Below are 26,822 nucleotides of genomic sequence, written 5' to 3'. Positions count from 1 at the left end.
TCTGAAGAAAACTAATAAATAAATTTTATAATATTAGAAGCTAAATAATTTATTTTTTAAATATTTGGGACTATTGTGTTAACTTCAAAACAATAGACGCTAATTTCCTAATTATGTTAAAGCTCAGGGGTCTTATAGCAATTTAACCTAAAATATGTAATCAGTGGGATTAGTTCCTTCTGTTCATGATCATCTGTTAACGCCCAACGGATTCTCTCTCTTCTCAACTTGTTTTCTTTCTTATCGAGGAGAACGAAGCAGCAGGGAGAGAACCTACGAAATACGAAGAGACGTTCGAACGATTGTGACCATACGATCCAAAGCATATATTATCCTTCGGTTACAATCTAACGGCTCTGTTTTTATGACTCTCTTTACCATCGCTGTAAGTAACATTCCTTTTCCAATTTCTGGTTTTTCTTAGGTGTGGATCTCGTATTCTCTTTCCTTAGTCGGATCAGGTTTATGATCTTTTCGTTGAATTGATATCAATCTTGTTTGGATGCTAGGAAAATGAAGGAAAAGAGAGAACTTGGATTTTGAACTTATTGTATTTTATGCATTCTTTGTGGTTTATTTTTTATTTTGGAGGAAAATTGGGTGAGAGCTAATGTGAGGATTCTTTTAATGGTATTTGTTGAAAAAAACTGTTAATTTATGTGGAGATTAAGGATTTTTTCTTTTTTTAACAAATAGCTATCATTTCCATATTTGCTGCAGATCTTAGATCTTGAAGTGTAATCTTGGAATTTTTTATAGTTTAAGAAAATGTGGTAATGTCTTTTCTAGCTTAAATGCTACGTCTGTTTAGTTAATAGGAGGTTCCCATTTTTAGAAAATGTTTTCCTTTCATGGTTTGATCAGTATTATCATTCAGTATTTTACTATAAACCAGCTTGATTCATGTTTTTCAAGGTTTACACTTGTTAATTTATTTCTTTGATTGAAATATTGAACTTCTTTGTTTTTGCAGGTTATGGGGCCATCTGTGGGAATATAGAATAAAGTAACTCCCAAGTGCTAGTTGGAAATCAGATTATCTTGGTTCGAGTGAAGAGATCATGGTTTTGCTTTTATAGATATAAATAGGTTAGCTTTTACTCCTTGTTGAAGGACATTTTTTTTTGTACAAACTGCAATGTGACTTTTTGTATCATATCTTGCTGGTATTCTAATTATATCTCAAGTTTAATCTAATGAGTTAAATATCTGGTGATTGGAAAAGTTTTAGATTTCATTTAATGATATGATTCATGCCCATGGATTCAAATTGTGAAGCTCGAATTAGCATGTTATATGAGTGAGTTTTAACCAAAATAGGCAGTTGGTGAGCATTCGCAGTGGAGGGGACTGCATGGATATTAGATAGGAAGTATCCATTAGATAAATATGTGTTACTTTTTCCTTTTTGATGTAAAACATAATAATTTAATTTCTAAAATGCTGCATTTTCCATTTTGTTGTAACACATGATATTTGCATTTCCAAATGTTTCTTTTTCCCTTTTTTTTCCCATTTTTACTACCCGTTTCAAATAATCATTTCTTGATGATAAACCAAGTTTTATTATCTTGTTCATTTGTGTTTGCTTGGTGGTTTTTGCTACGTTAGAGAGGTGGTTGAGATCTATCCAGATGCAGTCACATACTGGAAATGCTTCCCTTACGGTGAAAAAGGAACCAAATGACTACACTGGTTCAAGTTTTGCTGGTCATCAAGATAGCAATATTCAGGAGCCTATAGAAGTTTCTTCATCGTCTGGGGAAAACGACTCTCATGAAACAGAGGATACAGATGAGCAGTCTCTTGAAAATTCCTCAAAGCAGTTGGTACTTTATGATCCTGCTGCTAATGGTACTGGTGAAATAGAACCTCTGCCTAAACCAATCCGGTTCCGGCCTCCTCGGTTTGGAAGACGCTCAGGTTTTAAAATGCCTTCTAGAGTTTTGCCATCTGTAGGGGCATTTACTGTCCAGTGTGCCAACTGTTTTAAATGGAGGCTCATTCCATCAAAGGAAAAGTATGAAGAAATACGTGAACATATTCTAGAGCAGCCTTTTTATTGTGAAACAGCTCGTGAATGGCGGCCTGATATATCATGTGATGATCCACCTGATATTTCTCAAGATGGAAGCCGGCTATGGGCAATTGATAAACCTAATATTGCTCAGCCCCCTCGTGGCTGGCAACGACTGTTACGAATTAGAGGTGAAGGAAGTACCAAATTTGCAGACGTGTATGTGTCTATTCCTTTCTATTCAATTTTGCAGCTTTACTGTTGTTTGCTCTTTTTTTTTTTTTTTTTTTGTCCAAGTAATTTTACACTTTTTTGACTTGTTTAATTCTTAGCAAATGAGTAAACTAAACAACTGCCTCAAAGCCTTATAATAGACAGGGATCTGTAAAGCTTCTTTACTATACAAGGGCCTTTACAAAGACTACCGCTGATATCCCATGTGTATTCATGTTATGTAGGAATGTACCCCTTGGATCTCAACATGGTGTTAAAATGAAAGAACTCAGTCAGCTTGGGAAAACTTGAACTTTTAGGAGATTAGGCCAGGACCTCTACGATATTCAGACATATTGAATTAGGGCTTAAATTTACCTTGGTAGATCTGATTTTCTTTAAAAATAGAGGAAAATTAAACATAGGAAAAGGAGCTATTAGAATCACACTAATAGGATCTAAGACTGACTCCTATCAAGAAAGCATCACACTTCCTAGGGTTAGAATTGGATCACACCTCAAAAATAAAAGCATAAATACACTTCCTGGGGTTAGAATTAGATCACACAACTCAAAAATAAAAGCATTAATTACCAAAAGTTTATTGACTGAAATCTAATAATAAAAGCATTGCAAGCATGGGTCTTTAACCCAAACTAATCCTAGAACTTAAATGTAGTGGAATTCCAAAAATAGTCCTAAATTATTTAAGGAGTTAAGACTGCTAAAGAAAGCTAAGAGGAATACTATTATCCTAAACCAACCAGGATTCTAAAGTAAGACCCAAAGTAAATAGTATAAATATTCCTAAATAAGTAGGGACAGATTTCTAACAAACCTTATTTTGTGCGTTATTTATTAGTCTGATCTTGTAATGCTTGTCTAGTCCTTGATTGGATTTCTTTGCTGTAAAATATGCTTCTGACATTCTGTTTATGTTTTCATTTCCTGCCTAGTGTTGTTTATTTTAGAGTTCAAAATTCTGAATATTGATGGGAGTTTTGTCTTTGTCTAACTCTGAAAAGGCATGTCTAATTTTGTTGCTGCTCTCTGAAGACCAAAAACTTAAGTAGTTTCCTGCTTCTGTAATGTACTTTTGAGCTTTAGAGTATTTAAGTTGTGAGTTTGTGTTTTTACTTTTGTGATTTGTTTTGATATATTAAGGCTCTGGGTCATATTATAGTTTCTTTGAGCTTGACCTTGTCTATGCTAGTCCATTATAAGGATATTCAATCTGTCCATCATCAAGTTTTTTGCCTGTTTTAAATATTTTCAGGTACTATGAATCACCATCAGGCAAGAGACTTCGCTCCATGGTAGAGGTCCAAAAGTATGTTACATAACCGTCCTTTTATTGCAATATCGAATGCATTTTCTTTGCCATATCTTTTAGTTCTTCCACTCTGATTTTGTAGGTACTTGATGGAACATCCCGAGTATTTGCAAGATGGTGTAACTCTTTCACAATTTTCATTTCAAATCCCAAAACCTTTGCAGGAAAACTATGTGAGAAAGCGCCCTCGTCTAGCATCTTCATGTGATGATACTAGACCTCTTGAGCCTAGTGAAGGTATGCACAACAATCTGATTGACTTTGTTGACATAAATTGAAGAGATATTTGCTCTAGTAGGAAAGAGAGAGAGAAGGGGGGGGGGGGGGGGGGGTTATTGAGCAGCAGTTTATAAAGTTGAGTCTAAAATTGGCAGTTATACACAGCATTTTGATTTTTCATTTTATGGTATTTGGGAAATCGTCACATAGTAACTGCTAATGCCCAACAACAAAAGAAAAAGGAAGAAACCAAGTGGAGAGGGAAGAGTTTTCTTAACAACTCTAGGAAAAGGGATACTCGAGTCCTGTTTATAGTCCGCCTGCTCTGGCAAAGTAATACGATTTGTTATTAGAATCAGTCCATTAACTACCATTTCACATATAAGCTCCTTAAGGCAGTAGCACGGTACGGGGATCAGTCCCTTGTTCCCAGTGCTTAGTGTGAAATGACTGAATGCTTCCAGGTCGGAGCCAATAACTCAAGCTTGCAACTACTTTATAGTAAATCTTTAACCCTGCTTTAACTAACAATCAGAAGAGTTGGATTTGGTAGCGCCTTTTACTTTTTATATCACTGATTGGCACATTTTCTTGACAAGAATAACTAAAATATCATTTTTTGGGCACAGTGAATCCCCTTGCATGGATGGGTCCGAATGATTGTACAGATTTGCAGCTTGGTAGGCCAGCACTTCCGCCTCCGTCATCCTTTCAGGCCTCTCTTTCTGATCCATTTGATCGATCAGTAAAGAAACAAGCATGGAGAACACCTTCGTAACATATGTACAGCAAGAATATTATTACGCAATATCCTTTTTGGCAACTGCATTTTGTATTTTGCTCTCCGCTTTTGCTCCATTGGATTTTTTTTTTATTTTTTATCAAAGGCTCTCTGTTCCTTACCAGCCTTTGCATATTAAAGAGGGGAAATGGTGGGAAGGAAAGAATGCAATGGATATATGTTTAACAATTGCAAAATGTGAAAAAACAAAACCTATATCTGAGAAAATCCAATTTTATTAATTCATTTCGGACAGAGAAAAGTCAATTATCATGAATGATACACAAGAAATCCGATATAAAGCTTGTGGAATGAAGCAAAACAAGAAGAGCACTAGTTTGTGTTTTTTTTATTTTTTATTTTTACACATTGCATATGACTATGGAAGAGAGTTGAGGATCAGAAGCTCCATTAATAACAGCACCCTTGCTTATAACATCTAGCAAATAATCCAAAGCCCTTTCTGTAATAACCTCGCCTGGAATCATCACAGGTATCCCTGGAGGGTATGGACTTATAAGCTCACCACACGCCTTTCCAAGGCTCTCTCCAATTGATACTCTCCTTTTCTTAGCAAAAAATGCATCTCTCGGATTCAAGCTCATGCTAATATCAGTAAACGGTATATTCTCTCCATTCTTCACCTTTTCTTCTGTTCCAGTTTTTAAGGAACTTGCAGATAATTCTTCTAATCCTGACACTAACCTCTGAACATGCTCTTTACAAGTTCCTAGATTAATCGCAAGTGTAATAGATCGACTTTCTACAAGCTCAGGTACAATTCCATGATTCCTGTATAAAATATCACCTGCCTTACAACCGGATAAACCAAGCTGCCAGAACCCGACAGTAAGGCGCAATGGATCCTTTGCAGGAAATTTACAGAAGCTTGGTGGAAGCTCAAGCCAAGTAATACCTGGAATCTTTTTAATAAGTTCTTTAGATTCAATAGCTAACTTCATTGTTTCGTGGAAAATAGTTTCTGGGTTTTCACTGAGTTGAGCTCTAGCAGCATCTAATGAGGCTAAAAGTAAAGAACTGGGGCTTGTAGTTTGAAGAGTTTGAAGACACCGAGAAATTCTCTCCCTATCCACAATATTTCCTGACATGTGTAACATTGATGACTGTGTGAGAGAGGATAGAACTTTGTGAGTCGATTGTACCACAAGATCAGCATTTTGCTTCAGAGCCGAAAGGGGCAATTGGGGGTGAAATCCCAGGTGAGCTCCATGAGCCTCATCTGCAATTAAAGGAATTTTTCGACAATGACAAAGCTGTGAAATCTCATTTAAATTGCTGCATATGCCATTGTAAGTTGGAGAAGTGACAAAAACTGCAGCAGGTTTATGGCCTTCCATCTCCAACTCTTTAATGGCTTTTTCCACCTGAAAAAGACAAACTTTACCATGTTTATATAGCATTGAAAATGACATTAAAAAGAAATGCTAAAATGTTGCTTTTCTTTTACCATTTTTCTAAATGTCATAAAATTCTGAATGCACTTTTTGATAAATTGTTTTTTTAAATATCTACAACAAACAACTAATCCTTGGTCTCAAACTAATCAGGTGGGCTATATAAATCTTTTGTTTTCAATATATGCTCTGATCAAATTAATGTCAATACAGAGTAAAGCAAAGTATTAAGTCGGAAAAAATTTTTGTAGTGGAATTCTAAGATCATTTGATATATCAATAGATAGAACATTAATATAAAATAAGCAATAATAAATTCTACTATACGAATCTTTTATCTCATTTTGTTATGCTCATGACTATGTTCTCGTTAATATTCAAAGGCTATAGATCTTTTGCTATAATTTTAGGTTTACCACTTCGACAATTACAAGCCAAATATTCAAACATAGATCCTTTTTCTCTGCAAGCAGTTCTAGGTCGACCTCTTCCCTTTTTAGTATCCTCGAATAGAGTATCACATTTACAAACCAAATATTCAAAGATTATAGATCATTCGCTATAACTTTCCTGGAAGCAATTGTAGGACGACCTCTTTCCTTTTTAGCACCCTTCAGTATTAAAGTGTCACATTTACAGACCAGAGGCATGAAGGGATAGAAATGCAAATCTTCATTTTTTATGATAGTAGCCAATGTTGCAACTAAGAATATTCATATATTAATAGACTCACCTGTAATGGAGTAATCCCACCAGCAATGTCCCATTCAGAATCATACTCCGGTATAATGTATTTGGGTATTGCTCCTGATAATACCATAGCAGAAATGGCAGATACATGGCAATTGCGAGGGAGAATTATATGTTCTCCCGGAGAACAAGTTGCCATTATTGCTGCTTGGATCCCAGACGTTGTACCTCCAACGAGGAACCATGTTTCTAGCGACCCAAACAATTTGGCAGCTTGCTTTTGTGCCTCCACAATAGGTCCTTCAGGTGAAAAAAGCTTGTCAAGCACTTGAAGCCCAGTCAAATCATGAATAAATGGTTTTAAACCAATGAGCTGTGTTAATGAAACTGGTGCAGCTTGCCCTCTATTATGGCCAGGGAAGTGAAAAGTGGCTGCATTTTGTGCGGCTAAAGCTTTCAGTGCAGTAACCAATGGAGGAGACGTATCTGGCTGACTTACATGAAAATTGGAAATGAGAGAGTCATCTTTTCTGGACGATATGCTTTTTCCTTGGCTGCTTCTTTGTTGTTTCTTTTCTGGTTTCGAAGTGCTCCTTTCCTGCAAGATGTTTTCGAGAATTAACGGAGGTACAGTTGAAAAACTTTAGCTCCAAAACCGAAAATATCTCTACAAAAAACCATAATTTTCCATACATTTTTTCCAGTTTCATAGAGATGAATTCAATCGAAAATGTCAAAAACTTACAATTCTATTCTTGTTATTTATCTGGGTATATATTTCAATTTGAAAGCTAAAGATACCAACTTTTTTTTCTAATGAAAAGTGAAAAGAAGACAGTTAATTACAGGAGAAACAGAATCGGAAATCCCAGTTCTTTTTCTCAGAGATTTCAAAGTCCAGTTGCTGGGAAAAGCCAAGTGAAGATTCTGCAGAAGAAAATGATCATATAAAGTTGAATATTTAAAAGGAAACACGTTAGAGAGCAAGAGAGAGAGTTACAGTAGGGTGAAGAGAGGATAAAGAAGCACAACTCATTGTCTCCGCATGTAAGATTTGGCTCTGTTAGTTAGCAACACTTACTGGTTCTTTATACCACTTTCAAAATCTACCATATATGGAGTTTAATGAACAAAGTTATGATCAAAATATGCCAAAACAACATGTTATCATCAAGAAGTTGTTGGAAGAAAAAGAAGAGGTTCATGTGGATATAATTGGTTTATTGTTGCAGGACTTGACATAATACTATTAAAGAATGTTGATAATTCTTATTACAAAGAAAATGTGTCAACAACTCATTGTGTCTGAACTATCTTGGAGTGGGAAATACTTATCCACCAAATCAATAAAAATACGAACTTTTTAAAATCGTTACTGTTTTATCTTTTTTTTTTTTCGTCTTAGTATAATAAGAAATATTATCGTTTCAACAAAAATCTTTATTTTCATTATTTTGATCCATAGATGGAGCCATAAATCCGGTCTAAATAAATTAATCCCAACTATCTTTCACTTTCTTACACCATAAATCATGTGTGAAAACCCTTCATCAAATAACACAAATTTCTACTTATGGGATGTAATTCAGTTGACAATGCAGGCGGCATATAGGAAGAACTCTCGGGTTTGATCTCCACTAAAGACACCTGTAGGGAGGGGTAAAGAGTCTTAATTGTGACTAAGCCCGACTGTGGTTTAAAAAAAAAAACACACAATTTTCTTTATTCCATAACCTTTTTCAATATGGGTGTTGTTCACACAATGGTTAATCTTGCCTGTAACTGTTCTATTCTTGTATTATTTTGCTTTCCAGCTTGTTTACAAATCCTAGCTGTTCATGTGATTTCGTGATCTTCCTAGCTGTAGGATTTGCTTCTTTTGGCATTAAACGTAATAAATAAATAATAAATAAACGATAATATTACCATAATTTGGTAAACCACCATAACGTGGCCAATATTATTGGTTCTTAAAAAAAAAAATGATACAAATTTTTTTTCGACAATAGTATATCACTTCTCCGAATAACTCTTAATGACAAGATTTTTATTATATAATGATATTTGGGAGATAATATATTTTATGAATGTTTTCTAAATATGTTATAAAAAGGGAAAACAATTTCTATCCGGTTGTGCCTCAATTGAGGACGCAGATTGGGCATGTAAAAAGAGCTTTCGATTCGATCTTCACTACATGTATGATTAGGCGGGGTGAGCATGTGTAAAGAGCTTTCGGTTCGATCTTCACTACATGTATCATTAAACAAGCTGTGACTAAACCCCGAAAATATTTTAGCAGCGGTTTAAAAAAAAAAAAGAAAATGATATTTTTATTGTATTTGAATATCTTAGAAGTATATAAGGGAGATAAGATTTTTGTAGTTGGTTATATACATGTTATTTCTAAATCATTATTAAATTATAAAAGTTGAATATTGAAAATTTGTTTATCAGATAAAATTTAATATATGGTCGGTGACTCAAAATAAATTTAATTCATAAAGTTTCAATGGATACTTAAGTTTTCAGAGTCACTGTTCAACAAAATTGTTAATCCTGACTTATCGTTTTTTTTTTTTTTTTTTTTTTTTATACATGGAAAGCTTAATGGATCGAAATAACGTTATGCACTACACAACAGGGGTAGTTTTCCCCTTTCAATAATAGTCACCAAACTGGTGATAACTTTTGAGTAGAGAGGACTTAAACTCGAGACCTCTGACTCTTTATATTTTCTACGAGCGTTAGGAAGATCGATAAGACCAACTATTGGCAAATTGGATCGTTTTAATGAAACTAAGTTTGCTTGCTCGAAGGACAACATGCTATTTCTTCTTACTGAGTTGGCAATTGCATATCTGCTGAGTGATGAACTGCCTACAATTCCTAAACCATCAAATGAAAAATATGTAGCGATCAGAGCATCTTGCAAGAAACAATCTACAAGATTTCTTGGATAATGTACGAGAAATCCAATCATATATATGAATTAAATGAACATTTCAGAAAAAGGGGAAATTATTAATTGCTCCTTGACCTTGGGGATTAGCTTAATGGATACTTATCATCCATGGGTTCATCTTTCATCTTTATCAACTCACCCGAGTCATGTTCTAAAAACTGGATTAGGGTTGGACTTCTGAGAAGTAATTCCTGACGCCTGAATATGCAAAATTAAAGTACCTCTAACAATCTCTGGTACAATATTTGCTAGCCTTCTATATGTGCATATCTACACTCCTCATACCTTGTGGAATGAAGCAAAACAACAAGAGCACTAACTTGTGATTTTTGTCACACATTGCAAATGACTATAGAAGACAGTTGAGGATCAGAAGCTCCATTAATAACAACACCCTTACTTCTAACATCTAGCAAATAATCCAAAACCCTTTCTGTAATAACCTCACCTGGAATCATTGCAGGTATCCCTGGTGGGTATGGACATATAAGTTCACCACATACCTTCCCAAGGCTCTCTCTAATTGATACTCTCCTTTTCTTAGCAAAAAATGCATCTCTTGGATTCAAGGTCATGCTAATATCAGTAAACAGTACATTCTGTCCATTCTTCACCTTTTCTTCTATCGTTCCAGTTTTTAAGGAACTTGCAGATAATTCTTTTAATCCTGACACTAGCCTCTGAACATGCTCTTCACAAGTTCCTAGATTAATTGCAAATGTAATAGATTGACTTTCGACAAGCTCAGATACAACTCTGTGATTCCTATCTAAAATATCATCTGCCTCGTAACCAGATAAACCAAGCTGCCAAAACCCAATTGTAAGGCGCAATGGATCCATCGCAGGAAATTTACTGAAGCTTGGTATCTCAAGCAAAGTAATACCTGGAATCTTTTTAATAAGATTTTTAGCTTCAGTAGCCAACTTCATTGCTCCATTGAAAATAGTTTCTGGTTTTTCACTGAGTTGAGCTCTAGCAGCATCTAACGATGCTAAAAGTAGATAACTGGGGCTTGTACTTTGAAGAGTTTGAAGACACTGACAAATTCTCTCCTTATCCACAATATTTCCTGACATGTGTAGCATTGATGACTGTGTGAGAGAGGATAGTACTTTGTGGGTCGATTGTACCACAAGATCAGCACCTTGCTTCAGGGCTGAAAGGGGCATTTGAGGATGAAAACCCAAGTGTGCTCCATGAGCCTCATCTACTATCACAGGAATTTCTCGAGAATGGCAAAGCTCTGAAATCTCATTTAAATTGCTAGAGATACCATGATAAGTAGGGGAAGTGACAAAAACTGCAGCAGGTTTATGGCCTTCCATCTCCAACTCTTTAATGGCTTTTTCCACCTGAAAAGCCAACTTTATCATATTTATCTAGGACTGAAAATGAAACTAAAAAATAATAATAATAAACAAAAATAATTCTGCTATTAAATGGACATAAATTCTTAAATATTGCTTTTCTTTTACCTTTTTCTAAATTTACACAACTTTTACAAGTGAAAATATGGTGGAAATGCAAAGCTTTCATTTTTAGGATGGTATTGCTAATTGATCACCAATATTACAACTAAGAATAATATTCATATGTCAATAGACTCACCTGTGATGGAGTCATCCCACCAGCAATGTCCCATCTACAATCATACTCCGGTATAATGTATTTGGGTATTGCTCCTGATAATACCATAGCAGATATGGCAGATATATGGCAATTGCGAGGGAGAATTATATGTTCTCCCGGGGAACAAGTTGCCATTATTGATGCTTGGATCCCACATGTTGTACCTCCAACAAGAAACCACGTTTCCAGTGACCCAAACAATTTGGCAGCTAGCATTTGTGCCTTTAAAATAGGCCCCTCAGGTGAAAAAAGATTGTCAAGCTCTGGAAGCTCAGGCAAATCATGAATAAATGGTCTTAAACCAATGAGCTGTGTTAATGAAACTGGTGCAGCACGCCCTCTATTATGGCCAGGGAAGTGAAAACTGGCTGCATTTTGTGCAGCGGAAGCTTTCAGTGCACTAACCAATGGAGGAAATGTATCTGGCTGACTTATATGAGAATTGGAAATGAGAGATACATCTGTTGAGACCGATATTCTGCAGCTCCTTTGTTGTTTCTTTTTTGGTTCCAAAATGCTCCTTTCCTGCAAGATGGTTTCAAGAATTAATGGATGGATGTACAAGTGGAAAACTTTAGCTCCAAAACCAAATTTACAAGGTTTCTTCACCTTATAGGGGAGACAAGAAGATGAAAACTCTCTGATTTGATTATCACATAAGGCACAATATAAACCAAGATATCAATTTACTTGCTGACCAAACTGTGATGAATTTTAAAAGCTTTCAGAGAACATCTGCAGCCAGTAGTTTGACCATAAGCATACAAAATGCAATACGTGTGCAATTGGTTAGTGATCCTATCAAAACCTTTTTTAAAGTACTAGGAAATTCTTGAAAGGGAGGAAGTCAAACCCCCAACAGGTGAGGCAGGCATAAGAATACTGAGCAAGGAACTTATCCATTTACCATAAGTCTGCCGATACCATATAACTAGATATGAAATTCTTGGAAGGAGAGCAACTTCTATCCAATTCACTAAATTTTGTAAAATGACTAAAAATGTCTCTACAGAAACCATAATTTCCCATTCTTTTTTCAAGTTTCATAGATATGAATTCAGCAGAAAATGCCAATAATTTACAGTTTTAATCTTATTTTTTATTTGGGGTTATAAGGTTAGAAGAGCTCCCACTAAAGCAATTGTGATATCGCAGTTTCAAAGGTAAAAGATGGGAACTTTTCTAATGAAAAACAAGATAGTTAAGTACCTGAGAAATAGAGACGCAAATCCCCGTTCTTTTTCTCAAAGAATTCAAAGTCCAGTCCTTGGCAAAAGCCAAGTCAAGATTCTGCAAAAGAAAATGAACATGTAAAACATTTACAGGAACACGTTAGAGAGAGAGAGAGAGAGAGAGAGAGAGCTAGAGAGATTTACAGGAAGGTGAAGAGAGGTTAAGGAGACACAGGTCATTGCTGTTTATCGGACATTGGCTTCAACATCCCACTTTGCATATCCACAATGGGTTTAAGGATGATGATACTTTGCGCAATTCGCATCAATAATAGTTTTTATATGAAATTTATAAATTTACGTTACATTATTATAAATTTATAGAGTTAGATTAAGCATAATAATAATATAATACAATTTATAATAATTTCCTTAAAATAATATAATTTTCTTTTTAATAAAAAAATTCTTTTGATCCAAATATCTATAATTTTTTAAAAAAATTCATATAGATTATTTATGAAAATAAATGTAGCTATAAAATAAAATCATAAAAAATTAGGAAATTTTGTTGTGCGAAAATTAGCTGCCAGGTTATTTATATTGTTAGCGTCTCATCAAATGTTAAAGAAGTACTTTCATATGTTACCGAAAAAAAAAAAAAAAACTTTCATAGTAATATAAACATTATGTCTACGCAACATTATGAATAATAAAATATATTTTTTAAATTAATAAAATTAATTTTTTAATTTTAATTAAAATGCTAGAAGCTATATAAAATTATAAGTATATAATAATTATTTTAAGAGTCTGTTTGGCAATATTAATTATTTTAATATTATAGTAGCCGTTAGCTATTCTATTAACTATTAGTTGATATCGATTTAAATTAGAAATTGTTTGGAATTTTTTTTTATATAATTAGCTGTTTAACTTAAATAATAAAAAAATATTAATTATTTAATTAACTTAATTCTGAGGAAAAATTAAAAAACAATGACAATGACTATGATTGTGTTAGAGATATTATCATGTGTAACATAATGGAGCTCCTTGTGCTCCAACCAACTCTAGCATTAAGCATCATATTGCTACCATCCACCAACATAATGAAAAGAAAAACGTTTCTCGTAAGAAACCCCCCCAAAAAAACGTCTACGACCCGCACAAATTGGGTCCTGTGCTCTGATTAGTTGTAGTGGTGCTGTGCTGTGTTATTTTATATGTATGCGAGTGGGAAAAAATATAAAAATACGGAGAAAACGCGGAGAGAGAGGAGAAGGAGAAAGAGAAGGAGACAGGCAAGCTCCAATATAGTAAGAAGCGTTAAGATTCGATCTGCTAGTTAATGTCTCTTTGTTTCTAAATTCGCAATTCAGAGCACTATTCCTTTTCATTTTCTTTCTTCGATTTAATTTCTCAATATTTTTCATTTCTGAATTTTGCTTTTTGGCCTATTCAATTAGATTCAGATTGGTGTAGTTCAGGTTAGGTAGCCATAAATTCAGATTCAGGATTTCAAAGGAATTCATTGTTTTACCTATTTTTAATATATTTCGCTACCTGAATTTCCAAAATTTTCTATTCGAGTTCTGCCAAGTTTGAATTTTTGAAATATTTTTTGAGAATTATAATTATCTAGGAATTGGGATTTTCAAGTTGATTATTGATATTACAGGTTTTTGTGTCTGTGTCTCCCTCTCTTCTGTTCTGAAGAAGAGAGTAGGAGAGAATGGAGTACGAGACAACCAATAGTTGGATATGGGATGGAGTGTATCACTACCCACATGTATTTGGTGGTCTAATGTTAACAGCTGCCTTGCTGGGTTTGTCCACTAGTTATTTTGGTGGAATTGGGTTTTCTTCATTCCCCTATATCTGTTGGGATCTTGGTACTTTGTATAAGAAGAGATATGAGAAGAAGAAGAAGCGCATTCGTGTTTACATGGATGGTTGCTTTGATCTTATGCATTATGGACATGCCAATGCTTTAAGACAGGCTAAAGCTTTGGGTGATGAATTAGTGGTAGGTGTTGTCAGTGATGAAGAGATAATTGCCAATAAGGGTCCCCCTGTTTTGCCCATGGAGGAGAGGTAACAATTTGCTGATTTACATTCTGATAAAAAAAAATAAAAAATCTCCTTGTTATTCCCCACGGTAGTACTATTCAGTATTAATATCATAAGATTGAGCAATTAACTGCTAATTCATGTGTCTTTACTTCCAACTGGCATTTTTCTTACAACTTGAAAGTTAAGCTATGTTTTTCTTATCCAGTGTTTGGTCCTTCATTAAAGAATGATTAATTTTTAAAATTGAATTGACCGCTCCCCACTTTCTCCCGTTTTATATCCTATTGTTGGAGGGTCTTGCATGCTTGGCTCAGTAGTTGGAGAATTCAATGCATTGGTTATCCATGGAACTTATCCTTTTCTCCCTTATACCATGCTGGATATAAGTTCTAGTTACGTTACCCTTCACTTGCATATTTTGGAATGACATCATAATGCTATAGATTATGTTCAGTTAGCATTTAGGCTATAGTGCAAATCAATGTTACCAATATGTTTATTGAGTGGGGCAATAGTGGAAAAGGGTTTAGTGACCCTAGATCTTTTTGAGGATATAATCCCAAACTGGGTGGAATGGAGGAAAATGATCCATGTGATATCTAACTTTATATTAGGTTATAGATTTGACACAATATTGAAAAGATAGAACAAGGAGAGAAGATAACCAAAGATGCTTAATTTTCAGGTTAGACAACCAGGAAAATTAGTACCAGTAAACTGTTTCTTTTATTTAAGAAATCTGCCGATGAAATTGATTATTCGTCCTATTTTATAGACTACAATCCTACTGGAATTAGGCCTTGAACATAAATTCTACTATATGATAAGGTCTTAAACATAATATCCTACTATAATAAAGTCTTGAGCATCAAATCCTTATAGGAGTAGGAGTTGACCACTCTAAACAAAGTCCAACATAATTAAATCATAAACAGCCCTAATCTGAAAACTGTTAAATATCGTCAACAGTAAATGCAGTACAGTAATATCAATAATAACTTTAGAAAGTATGAACTTCTGATCCTGCATAAAGTTCTCAACTAGTTTAGTAGTAAGGCTTGTGCCTATTCTTAACATTTTGGAATGTAATTGATTTGTTGGTTTGCACCACTTAGAAGACATTATTTATCAGACCAAATATGAGTAATTCCTACAATGACATTTTGCTCAATTAACTTTACATTTTACTAACCGGACTTTCTAAATTCAATTTAATCATATGCAAGTAATTTAAGTTATTTTGCTCTAATTTAAGCTTCTTTCAGACTGGCTCTTGTCAGTGGATTGAAGTGGGTGGATGAAGTCATAGCCAATTCTCCTTATGCCATTACAGAGCAATTCATGAACACTCTCTTCAATGAGCATAAAATTGACTATATCATACATGGCGATGATCCTTGCCTGCTTCCTGATGGAACTGACGCTTATGCATTGGCCAAGAGGGCTGGACGCTATAAGCAGATTAAACGCACTGAAGGGGTCTCCAGCACTGATATTGTAGGTACTATTATTTTTCTCGAGCAATCTTGGAAATTTTCATAGAAATACTAGATATTTGTCAGCAAGATGGCTGGATAAGTTGATTTAAGGTTGTGAATGAAATTAGCTCATACACATCTTACGATAAGGCTTGCCATGAGTAGAAGTGTTTGATATAAAAATTCTCTCTCAATGGTTTTGATCGTTGACCTAATTTTGCTATTGCTAAAGAATTTTTTTTTAGTTTTAATATGATGGCATGTTACTTATGTTTTTGTAGTGACCACATAATTATTTTAATGTAGGAAGGATACTTTCTGTGGATGATCCAAAAGTTTGTGAAGCTCATGATGATAAGTTGCCTTTACCTAGAGATGCCTGTAAAGCAAATCAATCCAGTGGTGCCTATATATCTCAATTTCTACCAACATCACGTCGAATTGTTCAATTTTCAAATGGCAAGGTATTTCCAACATCTTTGTATGAAGACAGTAAAGCGTGAATTTAGATATTCTACATGGAAAAACAAGACAACCGCCATGTTAAAACATGTTTTCTTATTCTTTTTGACAAAGAGGATAAAGAAATTGGTTTTTTATATCGTGTAACTAAAAATTGCACCATGCGAAAATGTGTTGAAACACTTGTGCTGGCTACACAAGGTTACAAATTTTTTGTTTTTCCATTTTTTCTTACACCAGAAACTTTTAAAGGATAATGGAATTGAACCTGACTTGCTGCATATGAGGTAGGTACCTGATCATTCAACAGGACTACTATCTTGAAGGCAAAGCTAAAACATTGTCTGCATAGAGTTGTTATTTTTTTTATTTATTATAGTGGAGAAACTGTAGGCGGAATCAATTTTTTGGCATTGAAGAGATGTGTAAGTGGACAGGGATTTGCATACTGTACGCTGCACTTGTTCAACTTAACTAAATTAAGCTTTGATCCCAACCTAGTCAGTGATTGGATACATGTATCTTTTTCCTTCATTTTAATCATTTTAGGCTGTATAGTACACGCTATCAAATCTTTATTTACCACTTGTACCAATTCATTTTATGCCTGCACCTTTTCTTGTTTTAATTCCTATGACTTCTTGCAACTGTTGATTTACATTTTATGTGCTCAGATGTTCATCATCTCTCAACTTACAGATGTTACATCCACCTTACTATGAGACGCTTCCTTATTGTCTTTCGACCAAGTTTTAGCCTTTCATTTTGAGCACCAACACCCCCCCCCCCCCCCCCCCCCCCCAAAAAAAAAAAAAAAATGCCAACTAATAATAAGATATAATTTTCCCAGTGGATACTCTAATATAACTTTCTGATTCAGAGGATGGCATGCATTTAAATACCCAAAGCAAGAAGCATAGTGTTAATTTTGCTAATTTAGACCTTAGAGTTGATTATTCAGTGCCTCTGATATTGTGGAAGCCCCTCAGTTTAATTGCACAGATATATATGCTAATCAACTATATCATGTCACAGAACGATTAAGTTGCTTTGTGCAGGATAGCATTTTTTTTTATTTTGGATTCATCGTTCATTAATAAATTACTTTCTTCTCTTTATTCTGAAAAGACAAGAGAAAAGAGGCAAACTACTTTTTTTTTTTTTCTTCTTTTTCCCGTTCATGGGTGCATGGACCTGATTTGTTTATATAAAGCCCGCTGATTGGTTTAACCTCAGGGACCTGGACCAAATGCTCGTGTTGTGTACATTGATGGGGCATTTGACCTCTTCCATGCTGGACATGTGGAGGTACCTTTAATCACTATGCTTTACTGTCTCCATTTTATTATCTATTTAGGTACTTAATTTTATGGTGAATGACTGGTATTACAAATTCATGGTTTATGAGGTGTGATTTGGTATCTCTATTGCCATGTCAGAGTTTGTGGATTCTGTATAGTTTCCTCTCTTTTTATTTTTTTTATCATATTGAAGGATAAATGATAGACATTCTGCCTTTGTCACTGGGCATTGTCTTTGTGCTCTTTAATAACCTGCCACGCACCCTATCTTGAGCATAGATCGTTTCTGGTTGGACACCCTATCTAATTGGCCAACATGTAACTTTTTTAGGGGTTCTTATATGATGCAGAATAGGAACACAAGAAAATTTAAATTCAAGGATTCGAGCTTGGAGTTGCGGTCCAGATATAACATAGGGTTTATTGGGGAAATTATAAACCTTCCTAGTTATGCTTATATCTAAATAGATAAACTGCCGCTCCAGTATCTCAAAATCAGGAGCAATTTTGTAATTTCTTGCTTTCTTGGAAAATCTGTCCTATTTAGGAGTCTTTATACATTAAGTCTTATTTTTGAGTCCTTGTTGGTTGGGATAGTATTATTCCTTTTTAGGTTATTTTGGAGTCAAAATCCTTGAGAGGATGTAGACTAGTTTTTTAAATTCCTTTTCTTAAACGTTCAGGAGTTGTTTTAAAATCATTTCGTAAATAATTTTATAATTCTATAAATACCTAGGACTGTCGTCTCTTACTTCAGCCTTGTTATTCAATAAGATTACTAGCAATTCTACTTTGTTTTCAGGTTTGTGACGCAATTCAACCATAGTATGATGTTTGTGGAATCTTGTTGTGATGCCTAAGAATGTTTAGATGAGAAGCATAAACATTTATCCTTCTATTTGCCATTCACGCATTTATGAATTAGTATTCACAAGTACTATACACATCATTATAAATGGGTACTGTTCACCAACACTTTTCACGGTTCCATAACAGCCCCATAAGCCTTCCTTTTGTATTATCTCTGCTTCTTTAACCTTTTCCCAATCCAAATGGTTCCCTTACATATTTGCCCATCCTAGCCTTTTAATAAACCTAAAATTAGCCAAAAATAACCTGTTCTAGTTATCTCCTAACCTGTCCTACTCTTACATCAAGGTACGATATCCATGTGGGTATGCCTCTTCTCAAATCACTAGAGAATCATTTGTGTGCATTACAACACAACCGATACTTGTGACTCTTGCCTTGTAACACAAACAATATCAGCAGAAATTTAGAATTGTTTGTATTGTTATAGATAGAGAAACTTCAAATCAAAGAGACAAAGAAGAAGAAACAGAGAGAAGCAAATGAGAAAACAGATAACAAAAGGAATGATACCAAATAATTTCTTCTGGGTCTTCTTAAGAAACTTTACTTTTGAAGGGTTCAATGTCTATGCTTCCTCCTTTCTTGCTGATCTTCAAGATTTTTTAGGTTGGTCAAGTTACCAGCCATCCTCTAATCTTTAAGTCTTTGACTCCTAACTCACCCACCTAAAAGAATAGGCTACTTGTTGCAAGATGAGTTTTATATGCTCCTCATTGCTTCTCTTATCCTTGTGGTTTTAGATTTAGTTGGGTCATTTTCTCATTTCTTTCGTTTTTAGTACCTAACAGTTAACATGTAGCACATTTCGAAAGAATCAGTCTCATACAAAAACTTGGTTTTCTTTTGCAATTAAACCCATTTGAATTTTTTTTTTTAGTTGTATAAATAATGAAATTTAATAATTTATATATTTTCATGCAAAAGCTTAAAAATTTTGATGGCTTTTACGTGATGTTCCTCAATTTTTTTTTTCAATTAAAACAATTTTTATTTTATTTTATTTTTTCCAAAAGTTACTTGCATGATTATTTTAAACTTAAAATAATGGCATTTTTTTGTTGATGACTTCCAATTATACATTGCAATTGAAGTGTTTTACTTAATTGATACTTAGTTTTGAAGTTGGAATTGTTAATGGCATATAGTTTTCAAAATTTATTTTTAAAATCAACAATAGCATCGACTGCAACTGTTATATTTTAGCTGCAATACACAAATAGGTGTGCCATGTGACCATGGCTGCAATTCTGAAACCTTGTTTGGCACAATTGAGTTTTTTGCTCGAAGTGATGCTTCCATTGGATCAGATTTCTCAAACTTATGTCTAATGGCACTGTGAAATGTGATTCGATTGGAATTTTAACTAATTTTGATCTAAATCTTGTAGGTGATTTTGGAAGAAATTTAAAAAATTTGAGGAGTTTAAAATAATAATAATAATAATAATAATAATAATAATGTTGTTGGACACTTGAGTGAATGCCTGATACAGGCGGTGTGGATAATTTTCCTGCCCTATTTTATGATGGAAATATTGAAAGTCGACTATATTGTAAACTTTGCTGATAAATTTTATATATCTTGCTCCATGCTCTGTTCTTGGTTGAAATTTGGTGGCGGATTCTGTTTTTCGTGCTCAGATTCTCAGATGTGCTAGGCAGCTTGGTGATTTTCTGCTCGTTGGGATTCACACTGACCAAATTGTGAGGTATACTCATTTGTTTTGGGCTCGATTTATTTTTGTGTTTCATTACTCACTTAAACCTAGCATGATATTTCCTGCATAAATAGAGTGAAATAAATTAATGGAATAGAATGATGTTGTTTTGTGCAGTGAACACAGAGGGAAGAACTACCCAATTATGCATCTACATGAGCGTAGTTTAAGTGTGCTGGCTTGCCGTTATGTGGATGAAGTCATCATTGGTGCCCCTTGGGAAGTTTCTAAAGACATGGTGTGTGTTTCTTTTTTAGTTAGTTTATTAGCATTTTATTTCAAATAAATATTTCTTTGATCTGCAATGCTGTAATGGTTCGTTGATAGTCCTGTGTTTCTTCTTTTTTTTTCCCCCTCATGTATGTTATTGGCAACTTTTCAAGTGTTTGCAGTTGTTGAATAAGCATGCATACTCATTGATGAAATGCTGACATAGGGATAGTTTGAAGGGCTGGCTAGTAATGCTGAATTTTGGGTATATGAAGGTGAGGTGAGGATGGGTAAATATTTAGGTGAATAATTAGGGTTGATATGGGAATAGCTTAGAAAGGCAAAGAGAACAGAAAAGGAAGATTTACAGGGCTGGCTGTGGAGAAACTAAAGTAATATTCACACTATCCATGAAATGTAAAATAGAAGAGTATTTATGCTTCAAGCTCAAACTTTCTCAGGCATCAAACTCCAAGGTCCCATAGGCATCACAAATTAAAGTAGCATAAGTATGGTTTTTTTATTCAAAAACAGAAATGAATTAAAAGTGTTCTAGACCTAGGTATTTATAGACTTAAACAACACCAAGCCTTGAGAAAGGGAATTCAAGATGAGGCCTAATAAGGCCTCAACAACGAAAAATAATATTCCAGCTATCAAGGGCTCAATAAAAGTTAAAGTAAATTTAAAAGATTCCTAATGAAACAGGGATATGTTTTTCAACAAAAGTAAATTTTACAAAATTGGCTCTTAGACTTGGAAGTAGTGGACCAGCTGCTAATTTATCTAAGTAGACACTAAGACTCTAAAAAGACTAGAAAATATACTATAATGTCCCAATAAATTCCATATAGAATCTGAACCATAATTTTAAAATCCATGGATTTTGTTGAATTCCATTTGTACATCAAATACACAATTGGCGATTCTGTTGGACAGCAATCTATGAATTATGAATTGATTTTAGCTATACCTATTTTAGGCTTGAATTCAGCAATTTGGGTAAATGTGTTTTTTCTGAAATTCTTCATTGGTTCTTATGATTAGTATATGTTATTCTGTTTAGTATTTTTGGTTGATTTTGTTGTCTAGATAAGGCCAATCCAAATGCATTTGACTTTGTTACTTATTTATGTTCCACTAAAAGTGTCCTTTCTGTTTTTCTTTTGTTGCTTCTAAGTTCTAATCCTTCTTTTGTCCCTATTTGTCTCTTCCTTTGTTCTGCTGTGCGCTTGTTTGTCTGTGTTCTACCACATTTGTTTTAATAATGCGCAGTGCTGAAAGAAATTTTGGTTCATGGTTGGAATATTTTTAATCAACGACAGCTTGAGTTAGTTTCATAACTACTAATATTTCTGCAAATTGATCTTGATCTGTATATTCATGTGGTTTCTCTTTGATGTAAAGTTCTTTTGGTTGATTACTGTCACTTATATGCATATTAGTATACTGTTACAAATCACATAATGTATAACCAAGCACAAAAAGACGAGGATGCTGGTTCTACTTTGTTAATTTCTTTGTTTTACTTACTCATAGCTGCTACTGTCTGATAGTATAAATTATTTGGAGTATGTGCCAATTTTGGTTGTATATTTATTAAAATAAGCAATTACTGTCACCTCTGCTTTATTCAATATGAACTTCGAACTTTTGAAATCCTGTATTAAGGCTTGGGAACATGATAAGGTTCTTATAAGTTAATGGCAGATAAAAAAAGGGTCATGTATTAGGGTGATTCAATAGTTGGTTCTATTAAATTTAACACAAGGATTATGCTTTACCACTGTGTGATTTCCATTTCAACACTGTGTCCTTTGGATTTGCTTAACAACCAATAGATTAGCTGAGGAATCAAGCATTAGAGTTGACATATTGCATAGAATGTGAGTGCACGAGCATTATCATCATTATTCCTGATGTTGTACTTAAACAATCCTGAGGTCTTCTCCTTAAATGATCAGATTACAACTTTCAACATCTCTTTGGTTGTTCATGGGACAATTGCAGAGTGCAACTCCTTGTTGGCCGTAAGTTTGATTCTTCACTTTTTAAGATTGAATCATGTGTTACTGTACCCTACTTATATTTGAATTAAAAGAAATGAGAAGTCAAACAAATCATTTTCTTCATGCAGGGCATTCCCGATCCTTATGCAGTTCCAAAGAGCATGGGAATTTTCCAGATCCTTGAAAGCCCCAAAAATATAACTACCACTTCAGTAGCGCAAAGGATTGTTGCCAATCATGAGGCTTACATGGTATTCATTAATTCCTTATCTTGCCTTAGTTTCTTGAGTGTGTCACTTTTTTGTTTAATCATCAGTCACTTTATTTTATCTTCATCTCAAGTGATTGAACACATCTTTCAGGTCTTATAATGCTATGATTAAGTGTAGATACTCATTATTGAACGCATAAAATAGTTATTCTATTTTATGCCTTGTTGTTTCTTTTGTAGGTTTGTCAAACTCAGATGAGATTAACCCAATTGCCACAAAACTATAATTTAACGATCAAATTGTGACAGATTAAGGTGTTGTAGCTGCAATTAAACTTAGTAAATTTCATTACCCATTAATATAATTTACCAAATTCTAATTAGTATTGTACTCAAATGAAATAGCTGAGTGTTACATTTCTGGTCTTGAGTTTATTTATGCTTTTAGGCTATAATGAAGTCTTCACTAGTCTATTGATGAGAAGGGGCCTGTAGTCTTATTTTGGAATTCTAAGTCTCCTATGTATGTTATGTTCTCATATATGATATCTAGTCATGGCAGCGCATTCTGAGTTGTAATTAATATTCCACAATTATATGCTACCACAAACGAAGTCTAGATGTGAAGCTTAGAATGCTACTTTTCCTCCGATTTAAAATTCTTATTTGAACTTTGCTATTTCAATCCTAGAAATCTTCTATGAAAACCTAATTTACGTTCTAATCAAATGTTGTTAGAGAACCCTTAAATCCCGAAATTTATTGCATGTTAGTCCAAAATCTCGCCATTTCATGTCCTGTATCTGATCAGACACCTTTACATATCCTAATTATCCACATAAATTCTATCCATAGCTTCAGCATGCTTATATATGAAAGCTCATCCTACCGGTTCTGAAAATTTGGTGACTGACTTTCCTGTTTTGAGGAGAGCTCTTAATTTTTGTTACTAATCCTCATTTCAATGCAGAAACGCAATGCGAAGAAGGCAGAAAGTGAGAAAAAATATTATGCAGAAAAGGTGTACGTATCAGGAGATTAGTGGAGATGTATGTTCATCGAACAGCTGGTTTGATACAGTTCTTAATGCCCAATAGAAATGCTTGTTTGCTCAAGGTACAAATCAGTCACATAAATAGAGTGATGAAAGAGATTAGATTGAAGCAAAGATAACATCATAATTTTATATTCTCATTTCGTGTAATGTTATTCCAGTGTAGGCAAACACTCATGATGTCACCATTTTAAAAGGATGAATTTTTCTGGGCGTTTAATTTTCACTGCGCCGTTGAATTTCCTAGTTTAGATTTATTTTTTCTTTTGGAAGTACTGTTTTTGAGTATTATCCAATACAGGCTAGTTATCATTGGTTTGAAACATTGTTGTATAAGAATAATTTTGCTTTAGTTCAATTGGCCAATTGGCACTAACAAAATACTGCAGAACTGGATATTAACCTGAGAAGATGATAGATGATCTGCTTTTAGGCATTCTATTGCTACATTTTCTTTCTTTACTAGCAATATGAGGGCTTTTTCAAGGATGAGTTGATGGATTTGAGGAAAAGTCTTTATTTGCATTTGCGAAAACCAATGAAGAATTCAAGGATTTTGGTAAAAATCTCATTGGAAGTGATGGATTTGATTTTACTGAACGTTTCATTGGCTGTTAGTCATGGTATGTAAGATCTGTCAATAAATAAATATCATTTTCATCATTACTATTTCCTTCACTTGCTAAGAAAGAATTCTGCATATAATTTGAATCAAAATTGGCAATTACAGCAAATTGAGAGTTGAAGAAGAAGTCCCAAATGCATTGATAAAACCCCAAACAAACAGCCTGAAACTTAAAGCCGATAATACTGTACAGAGTAACAACTATTTTTTTAGGAGAAAATAGAAGAAAGGAAAAGAATCTCCACCGAATTGATTCTATTCCAACACCACCAGCCACCTACTCGGTACACATCTCCCAAGACAAGAGTAGGCCCTCCCAAGTAAAAACCCCCAACATGCATATTCCTTTCTCAGTCTCTAAACCACATTTTTACCTACATTTTAACTATTGGTCTACTGCTATGCTATTGGAACCATGTGATAGGAGTGGAAGTGTTTTGAGGTAGCTGTGGTATCAAACAATGCTGTTGCTGCCATTGAGGCAAGCCTTGGGTCCCACTCATCATTCCACCGGATTCAAGCTCATTGCTTTGAATAGTATTGTTGCCTTCAAATTCAATTTCCATTGTTTCTTCCCCAACTTGTTCGGCTTCCATTAGATCTGGAGCTTCTGCTTGAGAGGTATCGATGCCTCGTGCGAAAGCAGCCTGTGAAGGAACCCACGGAACAACTGCCATGCATTCATTTGTTGCTTCTCTTTCTTCCTCGGCCAACCTTATGTTACCATTGCAGCTTGACCTAAGAAATTGACCTGCATAGAGAATGCCCAATTTAGTTACTCTCTTCAATCACAATAATGATTTACTTGACATTGAGGTTGAACACTACATTTTTGGCAAAGTATGCCTCAAACCCGAGTTTTGTTTGCTCCACTATATGGTATGAAATGAAATCCTTGACTTTGTTGTTTGGTTTGTTCCACAGAAATACGAAAAATCTTTAACACGTTTATGTTTGGATGAGTTTAATTTATATTGAAACAGTATGGTATATTTCCAAGCTTATTCTTAATCTAACAAGCAAACTCTAATTAATTATCTAGAAAAGTAAAGGTTGAAATTGGATTTTCTGAAACATCCATCCACATTCCACTTCCAAGTCCATGGTGAACCAAAAAAAATCCCCGGATTTTATTGCAAAAACTAGTTTGAAGGCACTATTTTAACTGTCATTTAGCTATTTTGGAGTTATTGTGCAAAAACATGTCAAATTCACCTCCTAAAAGGAATTTAATAGCAGCTAACCTACATTTCAAGTTGGTGATTGCTAAAACAGCTATACCAACTAGCGAAAAAGAAAACTCCATTCCATAAAGCTCTTATTTCCTAATTGATCTGTTAGTAATTGAAAATTCCATTTTCAAATTCAATGGCTAGCAGACAATGTTTATATGTTCTCTGGATTGACACTTTTCAAGAAATAGCTAATTCTTCTATACTATATTGCACAAAATCTCACAGAAAATATAGTATTTAAGAGCATAATACTGCAGAAAAAAGAATAGAAAAAAAGATTAATGCTTAATACTTACTTTTAATTCCATAAACCAAGTCAGAATCGACAGAGACTGAAAAATTAGATGAAGAATGTAAGAGAGGGTTAGTTTTAACAGGCTTGAACACCACAATAGCCCTCTCTTGGTTTCCTACTCCAGAATCCACCATTGGCTGCTGCTTCTCTTCAACACCTCCAACAAAAACCGCTGGGGGATGCATCTCTGCCTCCTCTTCCTCCATTATTGGCGGCAACTCTGCGTCCTATCAAGTACGAAAACGATAAATTATTCTTCGATTGTTAAAAATATATTTAGAGAAAAAGCAAAATCAGAGTCGGCTAAAGTACCAGACGGCGAATCTTTCGAGCCGGCGAAGAGAGAGAAAAATCGGAGAAATCGTCACTAACATCGTCAAGCTCCTTCCTCTTCATCTTGATCGACGACAAGTATTGTCCTGACATTCTCTACCGCTGAAATTGAGCTAATTTGAAAGGTTATGCGAATGAATTGCGCAGAAAGGATGGAAGTTAAAAAGAGGACAAAGATTTCTCTGCGTTTGTCTGGAAAAGTCCAGAACCCACATTTAGATATACGCCCTGCTGTTACTGTGGTACGTATTTTGTTTTATTTGCTCTTTTACCCTTATTTTTCTTTTTAATCCATAAATGAGTAATTTCTTTTGCTTACGTGTCAACGTATTCATAATTATTCATTTTTAGCTTATCCACATTCATCCCCTAAATTTTTATTTTTATGAAAATTAAACCTATTAACTGTTAATAATAGTTGGTGATTAAACAAAAATGTTTTTATAATTATTAATAAATTTTGCAAAAAAAATTAATAAAATTAGAAATGAGAATAAGCCAAAAGC

At 34.3% G+C, this 26,822-nt stretch overlaps 5 protein-coding genes across 12 annotated transcripts; 2 read left to right on the top strand and 3 right to left on the bottom strand.

Annotated features, from left to right (window-relative positions):
* The first annotated feature begins 170 nt into the window (after nt 1-170).
* On the top strand, nt 171-4,809 carry MBD02 (methyl-CPG-binding domain protein 02). Of its 2 annotated transcripts, none has more exons than XM_012224363.4 (6): nt 171-385; nt 974-1,089; nt 1,612-2,236; nt 3,507-3,560; nt 3,646-3,800; nt 4,412-4,809. In XM_012224363.4, exons 3-6 carry the CDS (start codon nt 1,635-1,637, stop codon nt 4,558-4,560), a joined length of 960 nt encoding a protein of 319 aa, XP_012079753.1. In that variant the 5' UTR covers nt 171-385; nt 974-1,089; nt 1,612-1,634; the 3' UTR covers nt 4,561-4,809. The 2 variants fall into 2 exon arrangements, with proteins under 2 accessions (XP_012079753.1, XP_020537186.1); XM_020681527.3 differs by lacking the exon at nt 171-385 and adding an exon at nt 415-461.
* LOC105640810 (uncharacterized) lies at nt 4,782-7,913 on the bottom strand. 2 transcript variants are annotated; one of them, XM_020681523.3, is made up of 4 exons: nt 7,669-7,911; nt 7,515-7,595; nt 6,712-7,266; nt 4,782-5,948 (listed from the first exon to the last, which is right to left on the bottom strand). In XM_020681523.3, the coding sequence occupies exons 1-4, from the start codon at nt 7,702-7,704 to the stop codon at nt 4,926-4,928; spliced, it is 1,695 nt and encodes a 564-aa protein (XP_020537182.1). In that variant the 5' UTR covers nt 7,705-7,911; the 3' UTR covers nt 4,782-4,925. The 2 variants fall into 2 exon arrangements, with proteins under 2 accessions (XP_020537182.1, XP_089581918.1); XM_089725792.1 differs by lacking the exon at nt 7,515-7,595 and having other exon boundaries at nt 7,669-7,913.
* Nucleotides 7,914-9,570: 1,657 nt separating this feature from the next.
* LOC105640127 (uncharacterized) lies at nt 9,571-12,778 on the bottom strand. The gene is made up of 4 exons (XM_012224356.4): nt 12,642-12,778; nt 12,475-12,555; nt 11,245-11,790; nt 9,571-10,988 (listed from the first exon to the last, which is right to left on the bottom strand). The coding sequence occupies exons 1-4, from the start codon at nt 12,675-12,677 to the stop codon at nt 9,966-9,968; spliced, it is 1,686 nt and encodes a 561-aa protein (XP_012079746.1). The 5' UTR covers nt 12,678-12,778; the 3' UTR covers nt 9,571-9,965.
* Nucleotides 12,779-13,597: 819 nt separating this feature from the next.
* On the top strand, nt 13,598-24,209 carry LOC105640105 (ethanolamine-phosphate cytidylyltransferase). Of its 6 annotated transcripts, none has more exons than XR_001047153.4 (11): nt 13,600-13,756; nt 14,119-14,534; nt 15,779-16,014; nt 16,298-16,455; nt 17,690-17,761; nt 20,268-20,335; nt 20,462-20,582; nt 22,519-22,584; nt 22,692-22,814; nt 23,745-23,890; nt 23,990-24,209. XR_001047153.4 is itself a non-coding variant. In XM_012224350.4 (11 exons), exons 2-10 carry the CDS (start codon nt 14,173-14,175, stop codon nt 23,078-23,080), a joined length of 1,272 nt encoding a protein of 423 aa, XP_012079740.1. In that variant the 5' UTR covers nt 13,600-13,756; nt 14,119-14,172; the 3' UTR covers nt 23,081-23,089; nt 23,745-24,209. The 6 variants fall into 6 exon arrangements, 4 of the variants coding, with proteins under 4 accessions (XP_020536632.1, XP_012079740.1, XP_012079724.1 ...); XR_002284879.3 differs by adding an exon at nt 22,980-23,089 and having other exon boundaries at nt 23,745-24,209; XM_012224350.4 differs by adding an exon at nt 23,015-23,089 and having other exon boundaries at nt 23,745-24,209.
* Nucleotides 24,210-24,569: 360 nt separating this feature from the next.
* On the bottom strand, nt 24,570-26,526 carry LOC105640095 (DBH-like monooxygenase). Its single transcript, XM_012224322.4, has 3 exons — nt 26,296-26,526; nt 25,985-26,210; nt 24,570-25,204 (listed from the first exon to the last, which is right to left on the bottom strand). Exons 1-3 carry the CDS (start codon nt 26,407-26,409, stop codon nt 24,858-24,860), a joined length of 687 nt encoding a protein of 228 aa, XP_012079712.1. The 5' UTR covers nt 26,410-26,526; the 3' UTR covers nt 24,570-24,857.
* Between the last annotated feature and the right edge of the window lie 296 nt (nt 26,527-26,822).

This window comes from Jatropha curcas, chromosome 9 (genome assembly GCF_041381405.1).
Source record: "Jatropha curcas cultivar XTBG-Jc1 chromosome 9, XTBG_Jcur_1.0, whole genome shotgun sequence".
NCBI lineage: Eukaryota > Viridiplantae > Streptophyta > Magnoliopsida > Malpighiales > Euphorbiaceae > Jatropha > Jatropha curcas.
The sequence above is the reverse complement of the archived record's forward strand: the minus strand, read 5'-3'. Positions and strand labels throughout refer to the sequence as shown.